General features: G+C 31.2%; 2 protein-coding genes across 3 annotated transcripts; both read left to right on the top strand.

Moving 5' to 3' along the window:
* Positions 1–920: 920 nt before the first annotated feature.
* On the top strand, positions 921–7,602 carry LOC108335938 (uncharacterized). 2 transcript variants are annotated; one of them, XM_017572169.2, is made up of 12 exons: positions 926–1,284; positions 2,665–2,783; positions 2,866–2,972; positions 3,065–3,152; positions 4,247–5,309; positions 5,420–5,474; positions 5,593–5,674; positions 5,824–5,904; positions 6,254–6,358; positions 6,446–6,495; positions 6,585–6,705; positions 7,132–7,602. In XM_017572169.2, exons 1-12 carry the CDS (start codon positions 1,101–1,103, stop codon positions 7,219–7,221), a joined length of 2,145 nt encoding a protein of 714 aa, XP_017427658.1. In that variant the 5' UTR covers positions 926–1,100; the 3' UTR covers positions 7,222–7,602. The 2 variants fall into 2 exon arrangements, 1 of the variants encoding a protein (XP_017427658.1); XR_008245706.1 differs by lacking the exons at positions 6,446–6,495; positions 6,585–6,705; positions 7,132–7,602 and having other exon boundaries at positions 921–1,284; positions 5,787–5,904; positions 6,254–6,335.
* Positions 7,603–15,226: 7,624 nt separating this feature from the next.
* On the top strand, positions 15,227–20,957 carry LOC108335839 (homeobox protein HD1). Its single transcript, XM_017572015.2, has 5 exons — positions 15,227–16,020; positions 16,110–16,230; positions 19,773–19,963; positions 20,070–20,201; positions 20,460–20,957. The coding sequence occupies exons 1-5, from the start codon at positions 15,748–15,750 to the stop codon at positions 20,598–20,600; spliced, it is 858 nt and encodes a 285-aa protein (XP_017427504.1). The 5' UTR covers positions 15,227–15,747; the 3' UTR covers positions 20,601–20,957.
* Positions 20,958–21,017: the final 60 nt, after the last annotated feature.

The raw sequence follows: 21,017 nt of genomic DNA, 5'->3' as shown, positions 1-21,017 counted from the left end.
GAAAGAAAATGGTAAACCAATTTTTAGAAGGAAAACCCGGGACAAACAAACTTGTCTTTAAATTGTTGTATATTAGCTGAATTTTCACTTTCTTCATTTTTCAAAAGAAAAAAAAATTATAAGTTTTTTAAAGAAGATGTAGGAATACAAATAATGTCCTTGTTATATTGTGTTCCGACGACCCATTTCATATCTATTTTATAAAAATCTAGTTTTCACAAAAAAAAAAATTGACTTTCTTTCTTAATTCCTCATTCTCTTTCATCTTTTATTTTTCTCCTGTAACTGTATCTTTTACGGTGAAGTTGCTTTATAGGGCAAGAAAGAAGAAAAAAATTACAAAAACAATAAGAACAACCAAGTTTCAAGGCTTTTGTGACTACAACATCACTTACATGATATCTCAAATAATGCAAAGGTTGTCCCTGAAAGACTATTACTATTTCATTTTTTTATTATTATAAAACTAAACTTTCGAAAAGTATTTTCTGAGTTTATAAACAACTTTTTGAAAATTATTTTTTGGAAAAAACATAGATAAAAAGATATTGTAAAATAAACTGTACGGTGTAAGTAGCAATTCACTGGCTTTTGGATCCATGATGGGTTTTGTTATCTGAAGTCATCGTTAAACGGGAGGCCCAACACCACAGCGTAACTCTTTTCATGATTTTGGTATTCACGTACATTGAAGCATCTTATTTCAATTTATAATAAATTACAAAATAACTCAAAAATATTAAAAATAGTATAATAAGTAATAATAGGTAAGAATGAAAATAATTTAAATATATAATAAATTATAAATTATAAATTAGAAGTGAGTGAAAAAAATTATTTGAAATATTTTAGGAAATATTAATTTTATAGAAGGAGTGCAGGGGGTGTTAATTTTGACAGAAAGTTAGTTAGGGGAAAAAAAAGAAAGAAAAAGATTGGGAAAAGGAAAGAAATAAAATGCGAAGTAATGTGGGGGGTTTGACAATAAGGTGGAGCAATCAATGAAAGAAGCTTTAGTACTGCTACTCCATTGACATATTTGTTTTTCATAAAGTAATTGTGGCGTTGTGTGGGTTCGCAGCAAATCCGGAACGATCGAAATGGCATCGTCGTCTTCGCCTACGGACCAACAACAACTCAGAGACGAAGATCGTGAAGAGGACCATCCTCCGCCGCACTCAGTCAAAGACTGCATTCACAAAACCAAAACGATTCAGTTTCTCGGACGCACCACTCCGATCGTTCTCCAAAACGACAATGGACCGTGCCCGCTCCTCGCTATCTGTCAGTGCATTTCTCATCCTAGGGTTTCTTCATTTCTCTATTGCCTTTCCTCAACCAAATTGAATTGAATTGCGTTTCGCATATGGAATTCCCTCTTTTATGTTTCTCCTTTCTTCATGATTGCCTCTTACTGTCAATTCCTTCCTCTATTTATTGTCTTTATCTTATTTATGTTACTTCTTGATTCTTTAAATTGATGGCAGGAATCATTTTTTCTTTTTCGAATTATTTACCCTCACGTGTTAATCTTGATGGTATTTGGTTATTTCTTGACGTTCCTTTTCACACCACACCGCACCACCGTCTCCCTTCATGTTCGTTATTAGGTCGTGGTCATCCTGTTATCTGGCTTGTATTTTTCTTTCCTCGCGGAGATTTACCAGAGCAAGTGATTTGTCGATAGATGCCAATATTTACAATATCCGAGATTATCTTTTTATTATACCTGATAGCATATCACAAACAAATACAACACACGTAAACTCAACAAGGGTCTTACTTCTTTCTTAGTAGACATAGTAAACACCGGTAGTGTTTCCCAATCTCAGACTTAGGTATTCTGCCATTCGTGTATGATCTTTCTAAGGAAAAGAGATTTGTATGTTTTTGAATCTCTATATATCTATGTATATTTACTAATTTAAAATGAAATATTGAAAGTGCAGGCCTTCAATATAAACGGGAATATAATCTCACACGGGCTTCAACACATATCTTTTTTCTTGAATTCTTTTATTGCTTTTTAGTCCACATTAGGTGCTGTGCTGCGTTCTTAAACCTTCCAATGCTATTTCTTGATATTGTTTTTGGATGGAAAGAAAAATTCTCAAAATTTTGTGATAGCTTAAATTTATTTGCAATATTTGTTGTTTAACTTTTTGAAGTGGGTTTCCCCAACCTAAGAACACCCAATAGGCATGGAGATATGTTTAATATTTTCATCAGTCAGGGAGAGCGAAGCTCACCCTGTTTGTTATGTTTACTCAATAGTTTGTGGTTATCCCTGACCTGAGGCTCTTTTCTGGCAAACCTGTTACAGTCTCCAGCCAAAGTGACCATTCATATCTTGCTCTGTTTTGTTCAATCATTTTCTGTTTTGTAGTCTAGGCCTTTCATCTCACTCTCTTGTGCTCTTTTCTACGATTTACCCTTTGCCATTTTTATATTTTCCTTTTTTTTTGTATTATTTGGACGGATATAGGATTCTGCACAAACTGATGGTGTCTACTCTTAGACTATAATTTGAAAAATGTGATTAACTGATTGTTTCCTTACATGATATGCTTAATTTGTTCTCTTTAGAAGGGTTACTCGCAACATTTGTTTGGCTTTATAGCATCACAACTATTACTTAATCTCTTATATGTTGCAATGCTGCAGGTAATGTTCTTCTGCTAAGAAACAATTTAAATTTGAGTCCAGATATTTCTGAAGTCTCACAGGAGAAATTACTTTCATTGGTCGCTGAACGATTAATTGATTCAAATAGTAATGTGAATGTAAGAGTTGCATTTGTTATCAGTGGTTACATTTACTCCTGTGATGTAAGTTTATTTGACAACTTTTATTATTATCTTGTAGAACAAAGATGCAGGCTATGTTGAAAATCAACAACAGAACATTGCTGATGCAATTGATTTGCTTCCTAGGCTTGCTACTGGCATTGATGTAAATATAAAATTTAGAAGGTTAGTTTCGCAGTTTTGCTCATTTCTTTTTGCAGTTATGTTCACCCGTTAACAATTCTGAAGTTCTGATAAGAATTACACATTAATTGCAGAATTGCTGATTTTGAATTCACTCGAGAGTGTGCTATATTTGATCTGTTGGACATCCCTTTGTATCACGGCTGGATTGTCGATCCTCAGGTATTTTTTTCACCCTCAATCCAAATTAATTAGTTCCATTTTGTCATGATTGTTTTGAATTTGGTTGCAAGCAAGGACATTTTGTGTGTTTGGCGCGGGGGGGGGGGGATGTTCAACTATTATTTTGTTGTGACTATTAGGTTATCAAAAATAATTTTAAGGTATTTATGATAGAACTGCAATCCTTTGGGATGCCAAATGAATTTGGGATCTTCTGGAAGAACATTTTCTTGCTAGTTGTTGACATTTATCAAGCGATATTATTAGGTTATCAAAAATAATTTTAAGGTAGTTATGATAGAACTGCAATCCTTTGGGATGCCAAATGAATTTGGGAGCTTCTGGAAGAACATTTTCTTGCTAGTCGTTGGCATTTAGCCTAGTTCCACTGTGCCTGTAATAATCTTGCTGCATGTAAAATGAGATATGTATTTTAACTCTTCAACGTTAGATCAAGGACATTTTATTGTTGTGTTCAGTACATTCCAGTGGCCTTGTAACAATTCCCCTTTTTTTATTCCTTTCATTTCTTTGAGGATGCAAACCCTCAGTTTTGAAATGCTATAATAATGGCAGGTTTTCCCTATTCTTTATTAATACGTTATGTATTTCTGCTGCTTCAGTATTGATGTTGCTGTTTTGCAATCAGCAAGTTGGAATTTAATTTAATTGAAGAAAAATGCTTGTTTATTACATTCAACTTTTTTGTTACCTTCCTGAGAGAGGTTTCAGGGGGCAAAATAAGGAAAAAAAAGCTATTCCCCAACAATCACCTGTCTGTTAGGGAGTCTTTAGATTTAATCAGAACCATCCTCTTGTATGCATATTATTTATGTCTCAGTCTGCAAATTGTCTGAGTTCAGTGATTGTCGAAGCTGCTGTATCAGTTGGCTCCATATGCCCCATCTTAAAGTTTATCTAGCCTTAGATTATGATGAAAAATGTGTGGTTCAATTGTATACTGTAAATTTTAAATGGCCAACTCGTCTTGAATGTCTATCAAATGTTGTCTTCATGTTATTCTCAAACAATGTGGGGTTTATTTATTATTTTTTGATGTTTTCATTTGATATAAAAATGTTCATTGGAGCCAGGATTATGACACTGCAAATGCAATTGGATCAAAGTCCTATAATGCTCTTATGGGAGAGCTTGTCTCTCTTGAAACACTAAACATGGATGTCCATCATAAAAATGTTGCAGAAGAAGATTGTGTTGACTTTGTGGCTGCAACAACTGCTACGCTTGGAGTTCCTTCTCCCAGTCTTTCAAAAACCAGGTCTTTTGAAGATTCTTCTCAATCTATTTCTGATCAGATACCAAGAAAAGGTGATCTTGAAGAAGAGGCAGAGTTGTTGAGAATCTTGAAACTGTCCGAGGCTGATTCTAAAGCTTCAATAAGTGATCCTGTTACAGTTCACGTTAACGGAGGAGAAATTTCTGCCAGTATGGAAGGAAATATGAGTAATGAACAGGTTGTAAATATGGATTCTGGAGATAAACTTGGAAGTAGCGCAGGTGCTGGTAACAGTCACTTTCATGATTCAGAGCCTTCTGTGTCTGACGACTTCACTGCTTCTGACAAAGACCTCAACAGACCGATATCTTCTACTTCTACACTGGGAGACGCAGCTAATTCATCCTTAAAAACTGATACTGTAAGCGACCTTCATCAATCGACTTATGCGGGAACCAAAGAATCTTCTGACCAAAATGATGTGATAGAGAAGAACAACCTTGATGCATTGGTTCAGAATGAGAGTGAAATTATTCCTTCTCCCAGAGAATACTCTGTCTCAGACGTTTCTGGAGATGGAAAAATCCATGACCAGTCCACTCCTGCAACTATAGATCATGAAGTTGTAGGTGAATCTCATGGACCTGATGCAACAAAATCATTGTACTCGTCCCCAGGCCATGCAGACTCAGACTCATGTAGCATCAGTTATCAGCAAACTGATGTTTCTGGAGCTTTGACTTCAACTGTTCATGGGAGTGAGCCCATATACGAGGGAGAGGAATGTGTGTTGGACACAAGAACTTTTGAGAATCGTGAACCTGTTTATGAAGGTGAGGTCGTACTTGCAGAACAGGCTGACAAAAGCACCTTAGCTTCTCCTGATATTAGAGCTAAGGATGAACTAATTCCAGAGCAAGGTAAGTAGTGCTATATATCAAATAAGTGGATTGCTCCTCATTAGAGTATTATTTTTGTAGATAACTATATGTTTTTATCTCATGGGAGACATGTCCTTTAATTGTCATAGGTGAATTGATCAAAAGTTTCTTGAGGAATAATGCCAGCCAGTTGACATTTTATGGGTATGTGATGTTGTCTTGTTGGTCTAATTATCTTGTTCTATTTTTGTCTTCCATAACGTCGTAATTGTCTGAGACAAATTTTCTTTTTACATTTTATACATGATTAATTCTTTTGCAGTCTTTTCTGTTTACAAGATGGGCTTAAAGAGCGTGAGCTCTGTGTTTTCTTCCGTAACAATCATTTCAGCACTATGTTCAAGGTCAGTAAAAGTCTTGGAATATTATTTCTTTGGACATTTAGATTACTGATATCAAGTGCAGTCAGTAGCACTATTTTGTCATTGAGAAAAAAATGTTGGCTGTGTCTTGCAGAGTCTTCATACTAAAGTTATTTTCTCTTTATCCACAGTATGAGGGTGAACTCTATCTTCTAGCCACTGATCAAGGTTACATTAATCAGCCAGATCTGGTCTGGGAAAAACTGAATGAGGTAAAAAGTATTGTTATATGATCTTTTGTGTTGGTATCATTTTAAAAATTTCCTTCTATGTTGCCACTGGTAGATGTAGATATTCTCAGCTAAACATCCTGAAAACTGAGTTTATATGCTTTGTGATTTGAACTCCTACAATACTTAGGGACAAGTTGTGCAGGCAGTTTTTTTTAAACTTGTAGTAAATTCTGTGTGCACGAATCTTTATTAGAATGTTGTGCTGTATAGTTTCATTTTTTATTATACTATCTGCATGTTCTTCCCGTTCCATCTTATTCCATTGTGTATTTCCTTACTGTCGTTGAGCAATATTGAATTGCAGAAAGTTCATGTACTTATGTTTCAGGTCAACGGTGATTCATTGTTTATGACCAGTAATTTCAAGGAATTCAAGGTAGAAAATCATGAAAATAGCACATGGGATGAAAGCAATGCCCTGACCAGCACTGCTGTATGTATATATATTCTTTTAAAAGGGGAATATATTAATCTTTGCAAATCAATTTTTCTTAGATATTTGGACATCTTCTCGTTTCAGGATTATCTTGCCAGCATCGATAGTGCAACACAGGCAGGCTTAGATATCAAGTAATTTTCATAATTTTCTGTTGGCCATGAAAACTTGTAAATTATTCCTTTTCAAAATTATAGTCTTAACTAGTGTGCAATTGTTACAGTTCTGATCTGCAATTAGCAATAGCCTTGCAACAGCAGGAATTTGAGCAGCAGCCATCACGCCAGAATAATTTACAACAATCATCCAATAGTGGTAACTCTAGATTGGTCACAGGACCCCAGGTACATATGCCTTTACTACAACTAATTTAAAGTGTTTTTGGCAAATGATATTGTTGTCTGCACTCTTTATATATAGTATGTATGTCACGTACACTGTTGCCAGTTGCCTTGTCTCGTTGAGTGCCATTGGATGGGATCTTTTCAATTTGTTGGGAGGGGGATCTTTATTTTATCAATTAGCAAATCCAGATAGTTTTTTTTATAGAATTTAGTTTTACTACTTTTATTTTGTCATCTACTCAGTCTGTGTCATATACTATAAGATTGTTGATTACTGTAATAACTACTATAATTTGTTGAAAATCTAAATTTCTTTACATTGAAATGCATGATTCTTGTAAGGAAAAGATTTGGTGTTTGACTGCACTAGTAACGCCTGCATAGATGATTGTTGAATTTTTTTCAAGAATTTACCTGTAATTGCAGGTTGCAAGAAACACTGGAAGACAGGCTTCGTCTGCATCTACATCTCCCAGGCCTGATGGAAAATCCAAAGAAAAATGTATAGTGATGTGAAATTCAGGGAGTTTGTGTAGAAGCATGCACTTCAAAATGTGTCACCCTGATAATGTATCTCCATAACAGCAATCTTATTGAGCTTGTATGAGATGATAGGTTGAGTTGCTTATGTAAATATTGGAAGTATATATAATGTATAACAGTGCTAGGTCCTTTTTAACTGTGACCACAACGCTCAATCTCTTCCCGCCGCCACTTGATATTGTCTGGACTAACCATCTCAACCATTTTATGCTGATTGATTGTGCACCACTCTAAAGTAGGGAGTTAAAGGCCAGTGAGAGACAATTCAGGATTGATATTTTGATGTAATATTGCCAGATAGAAACTTGATTGAGTGAGAATCAAATTGCATGATATTATTTTTTTCTACCAAAATTATTCATTTTTATTATTTTAGGTGACATTTTTCTTTTGTTCGTCCTTTTAATGACAACTATTGAAATCGTCTAGTAATTCAACTTTTAAACAACTCCTGGCAAGATTTTGTTTAAAACGGCTAGCCGTTGTTTTCACGTTCAATAAAGCTGGTATTGAGTATAGCTCGTTTTTTGATAAATTTTATAAAAAAATTTATAATGTCAGCATCAGGTTATGTTCAAGTTCCCCATCAGATTTGATGGCTCATTTTAGGAAGTGTTAGTTGTCTGCCTTGTGTTTTGTTTGGATATGAAGAGAAAATGGGATGATAAAAAAAAGTAAAAATGAAAGTTATTTTCTCAAAAAAAAAAGAATAAAAAACATGATATAAATGTCATTTATTTTTTTTACTGTTTTGCCCATAAGATATATTTTTGGATCCTGATAGTTTAACAATTTTTTTTCATAATTTTTTTACAATGAATTACGTGTTATTGTTTTATTGGTCCTTATATTTAAAACGGACTAATCACAAATTACCACATAAGTTATTGTAAAAAAATTGTCAAAAAAAGTTATTATAATATTTTTTTATATTTTTTTATAAATCCCAATATTTTAACAATTTTTTTAACGTAAGTGATTGTCAAAAAGAATTGTTAAAAAAACATTTTATTTTTTATCATGCAAGTTTCATCAGAATAATTTTCTTATGTTTGACTTCTATTCCAAACAATGGAGAATATTTTAGTAAACCTTCTTTTCCCTCTATGTTTTCTTTCATCTTTTTTCTCTTATTTTTTAAAAATTGTAATAGGTGGGTTGGTCCCATGAATTTCAACATATTTCAACAATAATCCTAAGAAATTTGTGTGTTTGTGGAGTTGTATCTATATTAAACCTACTTGTCCCCTAATTTAATAGAAACAAAATGACTTAACAATAGAAATAATAAATATAATAAAGAATTGTAAAAAAAGAATAATGGGAATGAGTGAAAATAGTGTTTTGTTATTTGATTGTGGTCAGGTGAAACGAAAGCGATGGATGGAAGATGCCTTACTAGAATGAGGGGTTTGGTTTTCAGTTTGATTTTTGTTGTGTATTGTGGTTTGTGCTGTGTACATAATTTGTCGTGTTTAATTGAGGTGAGATTTAAAAGGGGACCACATTAACATATCGTGTTATTAACGAGGAAATTAATAATGATAGAACACGACAGTACTACAGCTGTGATGCTGATGCAATCTCCAGCTGTTACCTTTCTTCATTCACCACCATTTTTTTTTTTTATTTCTTGGGGACTACGTTCTCAACTCTCATTTCGTCAATTACCCTCTTTTCTTCCTTCATGCGACTATTCTCACTCTCTCTCTTAAACTTTTTTTTTCTCTAAATATTTCTTCATAAACATTTCTAAAAAGAATAGAAAAGTACTTTTACTATTATTACTATTATGATTAACTTACCGAGTTTTCATAAAGATCAAAGGCAACTGTTTATTATATGAATAGTCCCCAAAAAGGGTGAACAACTTAATCACTCCACCACTATCTTTTAAACCATTAATATTGACATTTACAAATGTCTAGAAATCTCTTGCATATCTTTTGGACGTATATATAAATATTCTTCTAGCAGTGATGATATACTAAATGTTTTATAATTAAATTTGTGCAAAATATTAAACGATTATGTTGTATATGATTTTAATGAACTTGTATTGAGATATTATTGACAAGGCATTGTTAAGATGTTTATTTTATGATTAATTATAAGATATATTTTTGTTTTTTTTATGGATAATATTTTATGAATATAACTATAAAATATTTGTAGGTGTGATATTTTGGTTTCTGTTTTGTTGAGTGTATAAGTGAGTGGTCATAAACAAAAGAGACCATGATTTTTTGTTTTAAATCTTATATTGTTATCAAAATTATGAGTTAAAATTTATTATAACAAAATTTGTTATTTATTTAATCTATTAATTGACAAATCATTTTTAATCTTTATTTCAGATACAAAATATATATACTTTAATAGGAGATGTTGAAAATCCTACGTCAACCGTCAACTATAAATAGACTAATTCACAATATTAAAATGAATATAAACATTCTAAAAATCACTTTTATATAATTAAATTAAATTTAAAATTCCCTTTTTAACAAGTTAAATATCAAATAGAAAAAACAAAAGTAAATTATTAATATAATACAAAAAGATTTCTCAACAAATATTACAAAATTTATTTTGTACTGTTATACTTTATAATTATGTTATTTAGAAATGTACAAGTCTAGAAAGTAGCACCATTTATGCATATAAGACAATTCATCCAATTTATTCTCACGTGATGTTCAACTCAAAATTTACAGTGTTTTTTTTCTAATAAATACACTGCTATCGTATGCCATAAGACATTCCTTACAGTTTTATTAAATAATCATATACTCCATATATAGATGAGAAGAACTATTTTTAAACTAATTATTCATAATATTGTTTCCATATCTATTTCAACCTTATTATAAAAAAGATAACATGATTGATAGACTCCAATTTTCTTAAAGCAAAACGGACATCTAAAATCAAATTTATCTGTAACAAGCAGTTTTGTGACCACTGTGGTTATATTGTATAAGTTTATATTATAGTACATTTCTATATCTATGCATTTCCTTTCTTCATTTTTACAATAAAGACACGTTCTACTATTTTCTTTTTCTTTTTCAATAAGCAAGCTGGAAAAAAAGAAAATGTCATCTAATGAATTCACATTAATATGGGTAAAATTTTAAATAAAATAGTTATAACGTTTATATATAAAAATTATACATTTTACTATGATATTTTTTTGATTAGTTTAATAAAGAGAGGCATGTAAGGGCCTTGTGTAGCTTCTAGAATTAAAAGTGATATGGCTAATGTTGTAAGCACTTGACAGTTACTTTATCTAATTGCAGTGAAATAGTATTTCTTTTATCGGTGACACAATACACAGAGAAACGTAAAATGTGAGATATATTGTCAGCTTTAAACGTTCCATTAGGAAGTACTTCTTCATAGACAAAATGACTTAAGAAGTATTTAGCTGCACAACACTTTCTCCAAAAACGCTTTTTTTTATTATGTCTCTACAATCGTATATATATTTTCGTACCCACTCGATATTTTATCAACTTTTTCACAATAATTTATATATCATTATTTTATTAGTTTGTATATTTAAAAAAGACCCATCACAAATTATTATATATATTATAAAAAATTGTCAAAAAAATTATTAAAAGAACATTTTTCTTTTCACACCATTATTTATTTTTCTACTTCTGTCTCCTTCACTTTTTTCAATATTTTCCCAATCCCCTTTAGCCACAAACCAAACACACGGTTGGGTCTGTGAAGAGAGAAACAGCGTGCAATAATCACGAATTATTATTGTTTATTTGTCAATAAAAATTAATTTAATCGTTAAACATCATTTTCAAATTTTAAATGAATTTGGATAGGAATGACATTATGGATACCCTTTTAGCAATACTTTGTAAGCATTTTATGAACTGCCAAACTTGTTTTTTCTTATGTCAGGGTGTAAGGATTGAAAAAAAAAACGAGAAAAAAGAGATAGGATTAAATAGCGTGAGAATTGTGATTGTTAGTTTAAAAATACATCACAAATTACAGTGACAATTATTACTATTTTCACTTATATTAAATATGTCTTATTTGAAATTAACATTAGTCATTTGACTAAGGTGATTCACGCATCAATTTATTCAAATTTAATTCATAAACATCATGTAATATTAATGAAGCTATTATGTATCCTTTACTTAATTAGCTAAGACATTTACACTCTAAAGGGTCAGATATTATAAATAAATGTAAATAGATCACCCAAAATAATATATAACATATAAATATTATCATCATTACATTACATGTATAATCATACAATATATATATATATATATATATATATATATATATATATATATATATATATATATATATATATATAATGCTATACTATGTAATAATATGATTAAATTATTTATATTACTTAAATAAACTTTTTTAATTTTAATGTATATTCATAGAAAATTAAATATTTTTATATTAATATAAAATTTAGGATTAAATTTGTTTTTAGTAGTTGAAATTTAATACAAAATTAAAATTTGTTATTGTTCAAAACTTTAATACATTTTTGTTTCTAAACTTTAAAAATTAATAGACATAATCATTTTAGCTCAATTATATTAAACTTTTATTGCATGTCAAACACATTTTATACTAATATTTGAGTGGTTTATACATATTTTTGTTTTAATATTAATTGAAAAATGCGTTTGATATATAAAAGATTTAATGTAATAGAGATAAAAAAAATATATCTATTTATTTCTTAAGTTGAGGGATAAAGTATATCAAAATTTTGGATAAAAATAAATTTTAATAAAAAATATATATTTAATATAGAGTTTGTATAATTTATGTGAGTGGTAACTTTATCATATGGTCAGTTTTGATAGAAACATGTATTTTCTTCATCCGACATTTAAGTCTTAGTAATACTAATTTTAAGAATAAGTATCATTCTTTTATCCTTGCAATTGATCCTTGTGTTCCACTTTTTTACCAAAGGTTTGTATGGTCTTAATTTAAAGGGAGTAAAATTACATGACACGTCTTAGAATTTAGTTGAAACAAAAGATACGATGTATTTATTGTTACATATAAATAGAAGATATATAATAATAAAAAGGGGAAAACATTCACGTGGCTCTTATCACCCTCTTTTTCTTCTCTATTCATTCTCAACCACACACTCATCCACTAGACTGCACCAATTTTCGACCTAATCGCATCTTTTATAATTATATCTATTATTTATTATTATTTTTATTCTATCAATTGTCTTTTCTTTATTTTCTCAATGTTTTTGTACAAATTCATCTTTTTATGTTCCTACGTTCATGAATATAATTTTAAAAAACTGTGTACTTGTGTCATTCATATTAGGACAGCTTCCTTTCCATGTTGGATCACTTCGCATGTCTGTGCTTCAAAGCTTATTTTTATCGCTACCTTCCTCTTTTCAAATATCCACGCTGTACTCTTCTATTTTCTCAAAACATTCATTTATGTTAAAATAAACTAAAGATAAATAATCAAATATAGCAATACTATATAAAATACAACATACATTTAAATTTTATAATCATTGGATTAAAAGAAATACGATTTAATTAACGGCATGATATTAAAAACATAAAAAAACTTTAATCCCTAGACCTTTTTTTTTTCTTTTATATAAATAAAAACCATATTTATACTTATTTGTTTGAAGGTAAAATTTATTTTGTTGAAACTTTTACATCAATTGTCAGGGTTTTTGTTGATATAGTATTCAATTCCTTTATTTATAATTCAATTTTACTTTAATCGATAAAAATTAATTATAATGAGAGAAAAAAATAAAACCTGTAATTAGTTACTGATATTTAATGTAAGTGATTTAGCCGAGACATACTAAAAGAAAATTGTTCATAAAAATGATAATTTTTAATAATTAATATATAAAAATGTCTAAAGGGCATACTATCTTCTTTTAACGAAACAAGGTGAAATTAGAATTATGTTTTTGATTTTATTCTTGTGGCGAAAAGAAAGAGGTTACATAAATGGAGAAATTGGTAGATACGAGATTGTGGCTCGAAAGGGTTTTGATTCTAATGTTATGGATAAAATGCTTCCTTCTTTTGCACGCAACACGTACTCTTCAAACAAAAGTAATCAGAGACAAAGTAAAAAGAATATTCATTTCAGATTTTTTATATGATTTTTTCTTTGCATTTGCTTTATGCATTTTATCCCTTTTCTTTTTCATGATTCAACCACCAGTTTTCTAAAGTAGACAAAAAAAAAAAAAAACCACAAATTTCTGTCTGTGAAGACTTCCGTGACTCGTTTTGCTCTCTTGTGAAAATCAGAAAATAAAATTTAGATAATTAATGGAAAAAAATATTTATGATTATGATGCGAAAATGTTTATAGTGAAAGTTGGTGGTGCGTTTAAAGAAAGAGGTTGCTTACAGAACATAAACACTGTCCTTTTCTTTGATTTCAGCCTCCTAAATCTGCAATATATCTATACAAGTAAAGAAGATGGAAGATCACCAATTCTCAGAACCAAACATTGACACCTCAACCTTCGACCCACTTTATGAACAACTAACAAAATTAAACTTAAATGAAGGTTGGTCACATCTTTTTTTTTTCTTTTCTGCAGTGGAGCTTCACTTTTTTTTTAATATACATCTTTTGCTGTTGCCTATGTATTCAATATCGTCGGTTAATTAATTTAAAACATCATATTATTATAACTAATTGTTTCCTTTTCTATTTGGTACAACTAACTGTGGTTGAATTTTGCCCTCCCCACTAATTACTTTAATTAATAATAATATCTTATTTTTAATACGCGTAACTAGTTGTCGAATAAAATTACTCTTCAATTATGAAATAAACATAAAGTATAAGTTAAACAAACTGATAACTGCGCTGTCGGTGATTTGTTTCGTATAATTAAAATGTTGATACAGCGAACAAAAAAAAAATGAAAAGTTTATCGTGCCGTTAAATTTCAGAATACGCATTAAATCTGACCTAAATTTATTTATGTAAAAACAAGATCATAATTTTATTTCTACAACTAACATTATTGGTGTGTGACAACAATAGAATAACTGTAAGGCTTCACCCATACACAACACAGAAGCAGTTACGGTTACCCACATTGCTTAAAGCGGATCGTTTTTTTTAAGACGTCTGATTTAATTAATGGAAATAATATAAAGTAATGTTTGGCAGTTTGATGATTTTGATGAGGCCGAAAAACTGCGACGCACATGTTCATAATTCAGGAACAGTTAATTCTGTGTTCTGTTTGGAAGCCTAAAAATGTAGTATGAAGTTTTTTTGTGATCGCAATAGATGAAACATGTTGGTCTTGTTGTTGAGGGAAAATTACTCTGAGAACCGTTTATAAGGAGACAGAAGGAAAAATATATGTTTATTAATGTTTTACAAATTATGTTAACTTTGACATCTAACATTGAAGAAGCAAGCATGTGGATTGGTATAAAGTGTCCTACAAGTTTCGTACATGCATGAGGCAATACTTCCACAGGGCTTACTTCATTCTCTTTATACCCTTTTTTTTTTTTTAAATAATTGTGATAAATTTTCTTGTATTGAAATTTTGGTACAACAATTGTGATACACGAAGGGCGTATGACGTAAATTTAATGATTAAATGTATTTGAAGAAGGATTGGAAAGAAGATGGGAATGTAAGTGAAAAGCATGATGAAAATGAAAAGTGTTTGACATGTTTAAACAAAGTTTTAGCAGAGTCCTTGAAGTACCTAATTGTTTTGTCTGTTTGTTATCTCTTTTACTTTTAAAGGCACAGATTTTTTTCTTTGGTGGTGATAGGTGTGATAAACCCAAACCATCGTCGCCAATCAAATCAAAGTACCTTAGCCTAAAAATCCATTACTGTTCCAGATAAAAAATAAAAAAGAATAAAAAAAAATAAATAAAAGAAGAGGAAAAAGAAATGAAGGTGTCAGGTGACAGAAGCAGCTTTATCTTCTTTTTCTGACCTCGCTTCCATCCCCTTTCATAGTAATGATTCCGCAGCTTACTCTTTTCTCTGTCTCTCTTCCTCTTTCTATTCTCTCTCTCTCTTAAATAAAGAAAACAAAACTTCAATCTCTCTCACACAAACACACAACACAAGGCACAGCGCAGAAATCAACCGTGTTTAATGCCTTTGCTTCACCCTCTTTCTCTGTGTATGTAAAATCTTTGTTTTTATCAGAGGTCCTGCAGAAAGTTGTGTCTCAGATCCCTATATACACCGAAAACGATACAACTCTGTGCACTCTGTACTCTGCTTCTTTCTCTCTCTCTATCTCTGAAAATCATCATTTACAATTTTACACACAACCTATTACCGAATAGGGTGGTCCTCAACCTCGCTCTTTTTTCTTTTTTTTCCCTCTGCCTTCTGCCTGCCCTATATTATTCTGCTCTGCCTTTATCAATCCATCCATCGCGCTTCTCTTTCTCTCTAAAAATTGAGAAAATGCAAGAACCGAGACTGGGAATGATGGGCGGGTTAAGCGGCGAGGTCTCCGGCGATCACCACCGTCAACTGAAGGCGGAGATAGCCACACATCCGCTGTACGAGCAGCTCCTGGCTGCACACGTCGCATGCCTCCGTGTGGCCACTCCCATCGACCAACTTCCTCTCATCGATGCTCAGCTATCTCACTCTCACCATCTTCTACGATCTTATGTCTCTCACCATACCCACTCTCTCTCCCCCAATGACCGCCAAGAACTCGACAACTTCCTGGTAAATAAACCGAACAAACAATATTGTTATTTTCTTTCTCACATATACACAATTTCATGGATCCCTCTTGTTTGCTGTTACCACCGCAGGCACAGTATTTGATAGTTTTGTGTACTTTCAAAGAACAACTTCAGCAACATGTCAGAGTCCACGCCGTTGAGGCTGTCATGGCCTGCCGCGATATCGAAAATACCTTACAAGCTCTCACAGGTATTTATTTACCAGTAAACTCTATTTTTTTTTATCTCCTCTTACTCCATTTTTTTATCTACCATTTCTTATAGAAGAAAATCATCATCCATATTGATAAAAAAACGACGTATGATGTTGCCATTTTTTGTGAGGAGTTAATTAATGTTAATTTTCTGAGCGTGTGAAAGCATTTTTTGTTTCTTGTGATTTACGCGATTTAGCAGAAAGGAAAGAAGGTACATAATAATGGTATACATATTTTTTTCTTTTGTAAAAGTTTCTGTTGTCGAGTTAATTAGATTAAGGAATGGAGTGGTAGGGTCTAGAAATGTTATCTGGTGGAGTGTACACAAATGGCAATGAGAAGAGTTAGTTAGTTTGGTGAGGAATGGTAGACCCTCTTCTCCCACTATGTCACTCACTGCCAACAACCTATAATGCCGTGACCCAATTATTTTCTTCCAGAAAGGATCTCCTATATATATATTTTTATCCCTATAATGCAACTTTCAGTAAGATTTCTTACACCATCTTGTTTTACTATTTTACTTGTATATTTATATTTGTAAGTATTTGATTAAATCAAGTATGGAAGTGGGGGATGGGAAATGAGACAAATTAATTAGCTTGTTTTAAACATTGGAATGATTTTAAACATCTCCTGACAAAGTATTTAATTGTAGGAGATGACAATGATTTTAAACAGTAGAAATTAGAGATTTTGGAGCCTTCCTAGTTTGTTTTCCCTGCCATATAAAGATCCCACATGAGTTTCTTGTCAATCTGCATCATGTTTCAGTACTGATAGTTCACACATAATATATTTGCTGAGATGAAAGAAAATAGAATAGATAGGATAGGAAGGGTAAAGAGAGAAGAATTCACAAGTTGATGTACTAGAGAAAAACATATATAGGACTAAAAACATTAAGTTGATTATCATTAAAAATATGTCGCCATCTTATGTATAAGGGTTTGAGATAGGTGGAGAAAGGATTTGAGAGAATAAAAAAGATGAAGAGTGTTAAATTATATAAAAATAATAGACAAAATAAAAGGAAGGAAAACATTTAAAGAAACGAGTGAGAAAAATATCAAAACTCTTTCTTAAAAGGATCCTATGTTATTGAACATGCTTCCATGGAACTGCATGCTGCGTTCTAATAACCAGCTGGCCTGTGTCTATAACGCATAAGCAAACGCACCCGAAGCTGAAAATTACATTCGAAGCTTTATATCACAACATTTACTCTTACAAATAATTCAATACGAGTTTAGTCAATCAATCATAGATCGATAGAAAATTTAAAATACTTAATATTAATTAAAAATCGGAGTTTATGAATTGTAGTTATACGACACTATAAAATATCTTCGATTACAGTATATTATTTATTCAGTATAAAAGCTTCTTTATTTATATTTTTCGTACTATAAATGTGTGTTAATCTGAAGGTTGATGAAGGATTAACCAAAGGGTTGATCTTTATTTAATATTTGATATTTGAACGTGTCTTTCTGTTTTTCCGGCCTTGTTATTACAATCCACCATTCAGTTAGTTGCATTAACAGTGGGAACTATTTAGGGTCTAGTTATTATAATTAAACACTAAGTTCTTATGGTTAAAATTAATTTTTACGTATTAACTTATGAATTAGTTAAATAAGAAACGTTACTTTTTTTATTAATTTATAAACAGTATTTTGAAAAAAAAAATCTTGTTACTTGTGATAGCTTTGGAACAATATATGTAGAGCTAATGTAAATAATTAACCAATTGAACATTTCATATAATACATGCTTTAGAAGACTGCTAAAATAAAGAATTGAAATTTTTGTAGAAAAATATTAGCAATATATTTAACAGTAGTTTTTAATAACATTTTCATTATATTAATTTTTTTAACTTGTATTCTTAGAACACTCCATTTGACACTCTTTTATTGATTATCCTTGAGACAATTTAAATTGTTTTATTAAATTTATTGTTACTAATATACCAAATACCATGATTTTAAAAAGCCTCTTTTAGTAGTGATTGTTGAATAGTTGTTTTGCTCTTGTAATTTTTACATGTTAGGAATTGAATTTTACTCCAATTATATTACATTAAGTCTTTATTTTTTTTATGATTTTGTTTCTTTGGAAATATTTCAATGGTTATGTATGAATTAATTGTACCAGGGTGTATCAGTGGTTAGTTTAGTTGAGTTGGAAAAACTATCACTTGAATTCAATAGAGCGCATTAAGTATTGCCAAGAGTAGGAGTGGGAAAAATTAGTTGGATTGAATTGAAATTTTCAGATCCAGCAAATTAGAAAAGCTAAGGGTCTATAATAAAAAAATTGTCAGTTTAGTTTTGAACATTGAACTGCTACATTTGCTGAACTGATTTATTTCATGACAGTTCAAAAATGAAAAAAATAACAACATGAAAGTGTTGTTGTATTTAGCTATACAACATCAAAACACAAAATATATAGATAAGTTAGATTTCGTAAACCTGATAAGAGCTTACCTTATTTGGAATTAGTAGTAACAAATTAGTAGCTTTGCAATATTTTGAATATTTTATTTAAAACATGTTATTAGAAGCAATGAATTGGTTCGAACATAATTCAACTCAATTAGTGTAAAGATTAAGAATAAGAAAAGTGTCGATTTGAAACTAAAAATAGTAGTCTATAACGGACTGAAAAAAACTCAACTAAAAATTACTTTTTCAGTGTAATTCAAGTATTACACCTGTTAAAAGCTTTGCATAGGTGGTAGATACATGAAGGATTTCTTTCAATATTAGAAAACTATATGGAGAAATTTTCTGGTTTAAGGAGATATGGTAGTAGTAGATATGAGGAATTTTTATGGTTATTTTGATATCCAACTAACGTGCAGCTGATAATTATGGATGATATGACTGCACATATGGCGTATTAAGTGGGATAAAGAAGAGATATTCAACTGTCCCTTTAGGATATCTTCAAAGTATTACTCACTTTAGGATAAAATAATTAACTTGAATTCGCCTGGTCAATGTCATCCCTGAATTATGATTAAAAATAGATGATTAGTCCATTATTGATGTTATCGGCAACTAACTTTATTGCATGCTTTTATGTATGATTAAGATGTGTCAAACATTTTGGCACTATTCAGACCCGTCATTGTTCCACTGACAAACCAAAGGGGCCCTTCTATCTTCACTTCTCTCCCTCATCTGCACTTTCAATTTCAAATCACCAAGTTGCCACCCAAAATTTATGCCATGCATCTTCTGCTCTAGCACATTAAATCCAGCCAAAACAAATTTCCTTTGTAAGACTAATTACTTCTTAAGTGTAATTTCTATGTAGAAGAAGATGATCCCAAGATGTCAGAGAAAAATATTTGGAGTATTGAACAAGAGTTTTATCAACCATATACTATGCTTTGACTACCCTCTTTTCCATGTATTTAGCCATTACGTTGTGTGATGTGTGAAAATATATTTCTGAAGTTGTTTTTGTCGTTACATTCTCAAAATTTAGTCATATGGAATGCTGTTTAATCATATTTCAGGAGTGAGTCTGGGAGAAGGAACTGGTGCAACAATGTCAGATGATGAAGATGAGTTACAGATGGATTTTTCTTTGGATCAATCCAGCGCTGAAGGGCATGACATGATGGGATTTGGTCCCTTACTTCCTACAGAATCTGAAAGGTCACTGATGGAGAGAGTTCGTCAGGAACTAAAGATTGAGCTGAAGCAGGTCATTCTTGTACTCAATATATATACATGCTACCTGTTCTTGCACTTTACATGTGGTTTAATATTTTCAGTAAGTTTGAATCACCAACCAGTTTTACTTTCTGCAGGGTTTCAAGTCAAGAATTGAAGATGTCAGGGAGGAAATATTAAGGAAACGTAGAGCTGGGAAATTACCAGGTGACACAACTTCTGTGTTAAAGAATTGGTGGCAGCAACATGCAAAGTGGCCTTATCCTACTGTAAGTGAACACCTTCTCATCATGTTCCTTTCATCTTGCGTGTAATCAATATTTTCATAATTTTGTGTTTCCTTGAAATCAATTCTAGTATCAACTTATGCATGCGTCCACAACGTTGTTTCTTTGCTAAGAAAGAGTTCATATGTCATACCCCAACATTGCTAAGATTCTGCTATTTGTGACATCTATGATGTATCATTGGCATGTTATCAATGATACATTAATGACCTCTGACTGATTGATTTTGCTTTGTTTCAGGAAGATGACAAGGCAAAACTTGTGGAGGAGACAGGGTTGCAGCTGAAGCAAATTAATAATTGGTTCATCAATCAAAGGAAACGCAACTGGCACAGCAATTCTCAATCGGTTACCTCTTTGAAGTCGAAACGCAAGAGGTAGACATATTTTGTCTCAACTATGTGGCACAGCTAGCAACACAACTTATATAAGGACTTACTATATATATATATGCTTATTTCTGATAGAGTCTAGTCTCCCTAAGGATTCCGATCAGATGCACAAGATAGTAGATGGGTTACTGTAATGTAAGATAGCTGAAAAAAAAAGGCTGCAAGTAAATTTGTGGAATTTAACGTATGAAAACTTCTGTTTTAGGTGTGGTTATGCCTCTCTTTTAACGATCTTTGTAAATTGTTTGCTACTTTTCTGACCGACGACAGAGTTATTACTGTCACTACACACATCATTGGAAGATTTTCGCGGTTCTTTACAAATTATATATGTTCTTTGATCCTACATATTTGATCTCTTATACCACTCTTATTTTATCAAAAAGAGGAATAAGATTAATTGCTT

This window comes from Vigna angularis, chromosome 10 (genome assembly GCF_016808095.1).
Source record: "Vigna angularis cultivar LongXiaoDou No.4 chromosome 10, ASM1680809v1, whole genome shotgun sequence".
Taxonomy (NCBI): domain Eukaryota; kingdom Viridiplantae; phylum Streptophyta; class Magnoliopsida; order Fabales; family Fabaceae; genus Vigna; species Vigna angularis.
This window is presented reverse-complemented; position numbering and strand designations above follow the sequence as displayed.

What these genes read in the sequence shown, in the direction of transcription:
- LOC108335938 (XM_017572169.2), top strand. Translation starts at nt 1,101, where the DNA reads ATGGCATCGTCGTCTTCGCCTACGGACCAACAACAACTCAGAGACGAA. An exon ending in GTGCCCGCTCCTCGCTATCT is followed by an intron (nt 1,285 to 2,664) that starts GTCAGTGCATTT and finishes GCAATGCTGCAG; the next exon opens with GTAATGTTCTTCTGCTAAGA. An exon ending in ATGCCCTGACCAGCACTGCT is followed by an intron (nt 6,359 to 6,445) that starts GTATGTATATAT and finishes TTCTCGTTTCAG; the next exon opens with GATTATCTTGCCAGCATCGA.
- LOC108335839 (XM_017572015.2), top strand. Translation starts at nt 15,748, where the DNA reads ATGCAAGAACCGAGACTGGGAATGATGGGCGGGTTAAGCGGCGAGGTC. An exon ending in TACCTTACAAGCTCTCACAG is followed by an intron (nt 16,231 to 19,772) that starts GTATTTATTTAC and finishes ATCATATTTCAG; the next exon opens with GAGTGAGTCTGGGAGAAGGA. An exon ending in TAAAGATTGAGCTGAAGCAG is followed by an intron (nt 19,964 to 20,069) that starts GTCATTCTTGTA and finishes TACTTTCTGCAG; the next exon opens with GGTTTCAAGTCAAGAATTGA.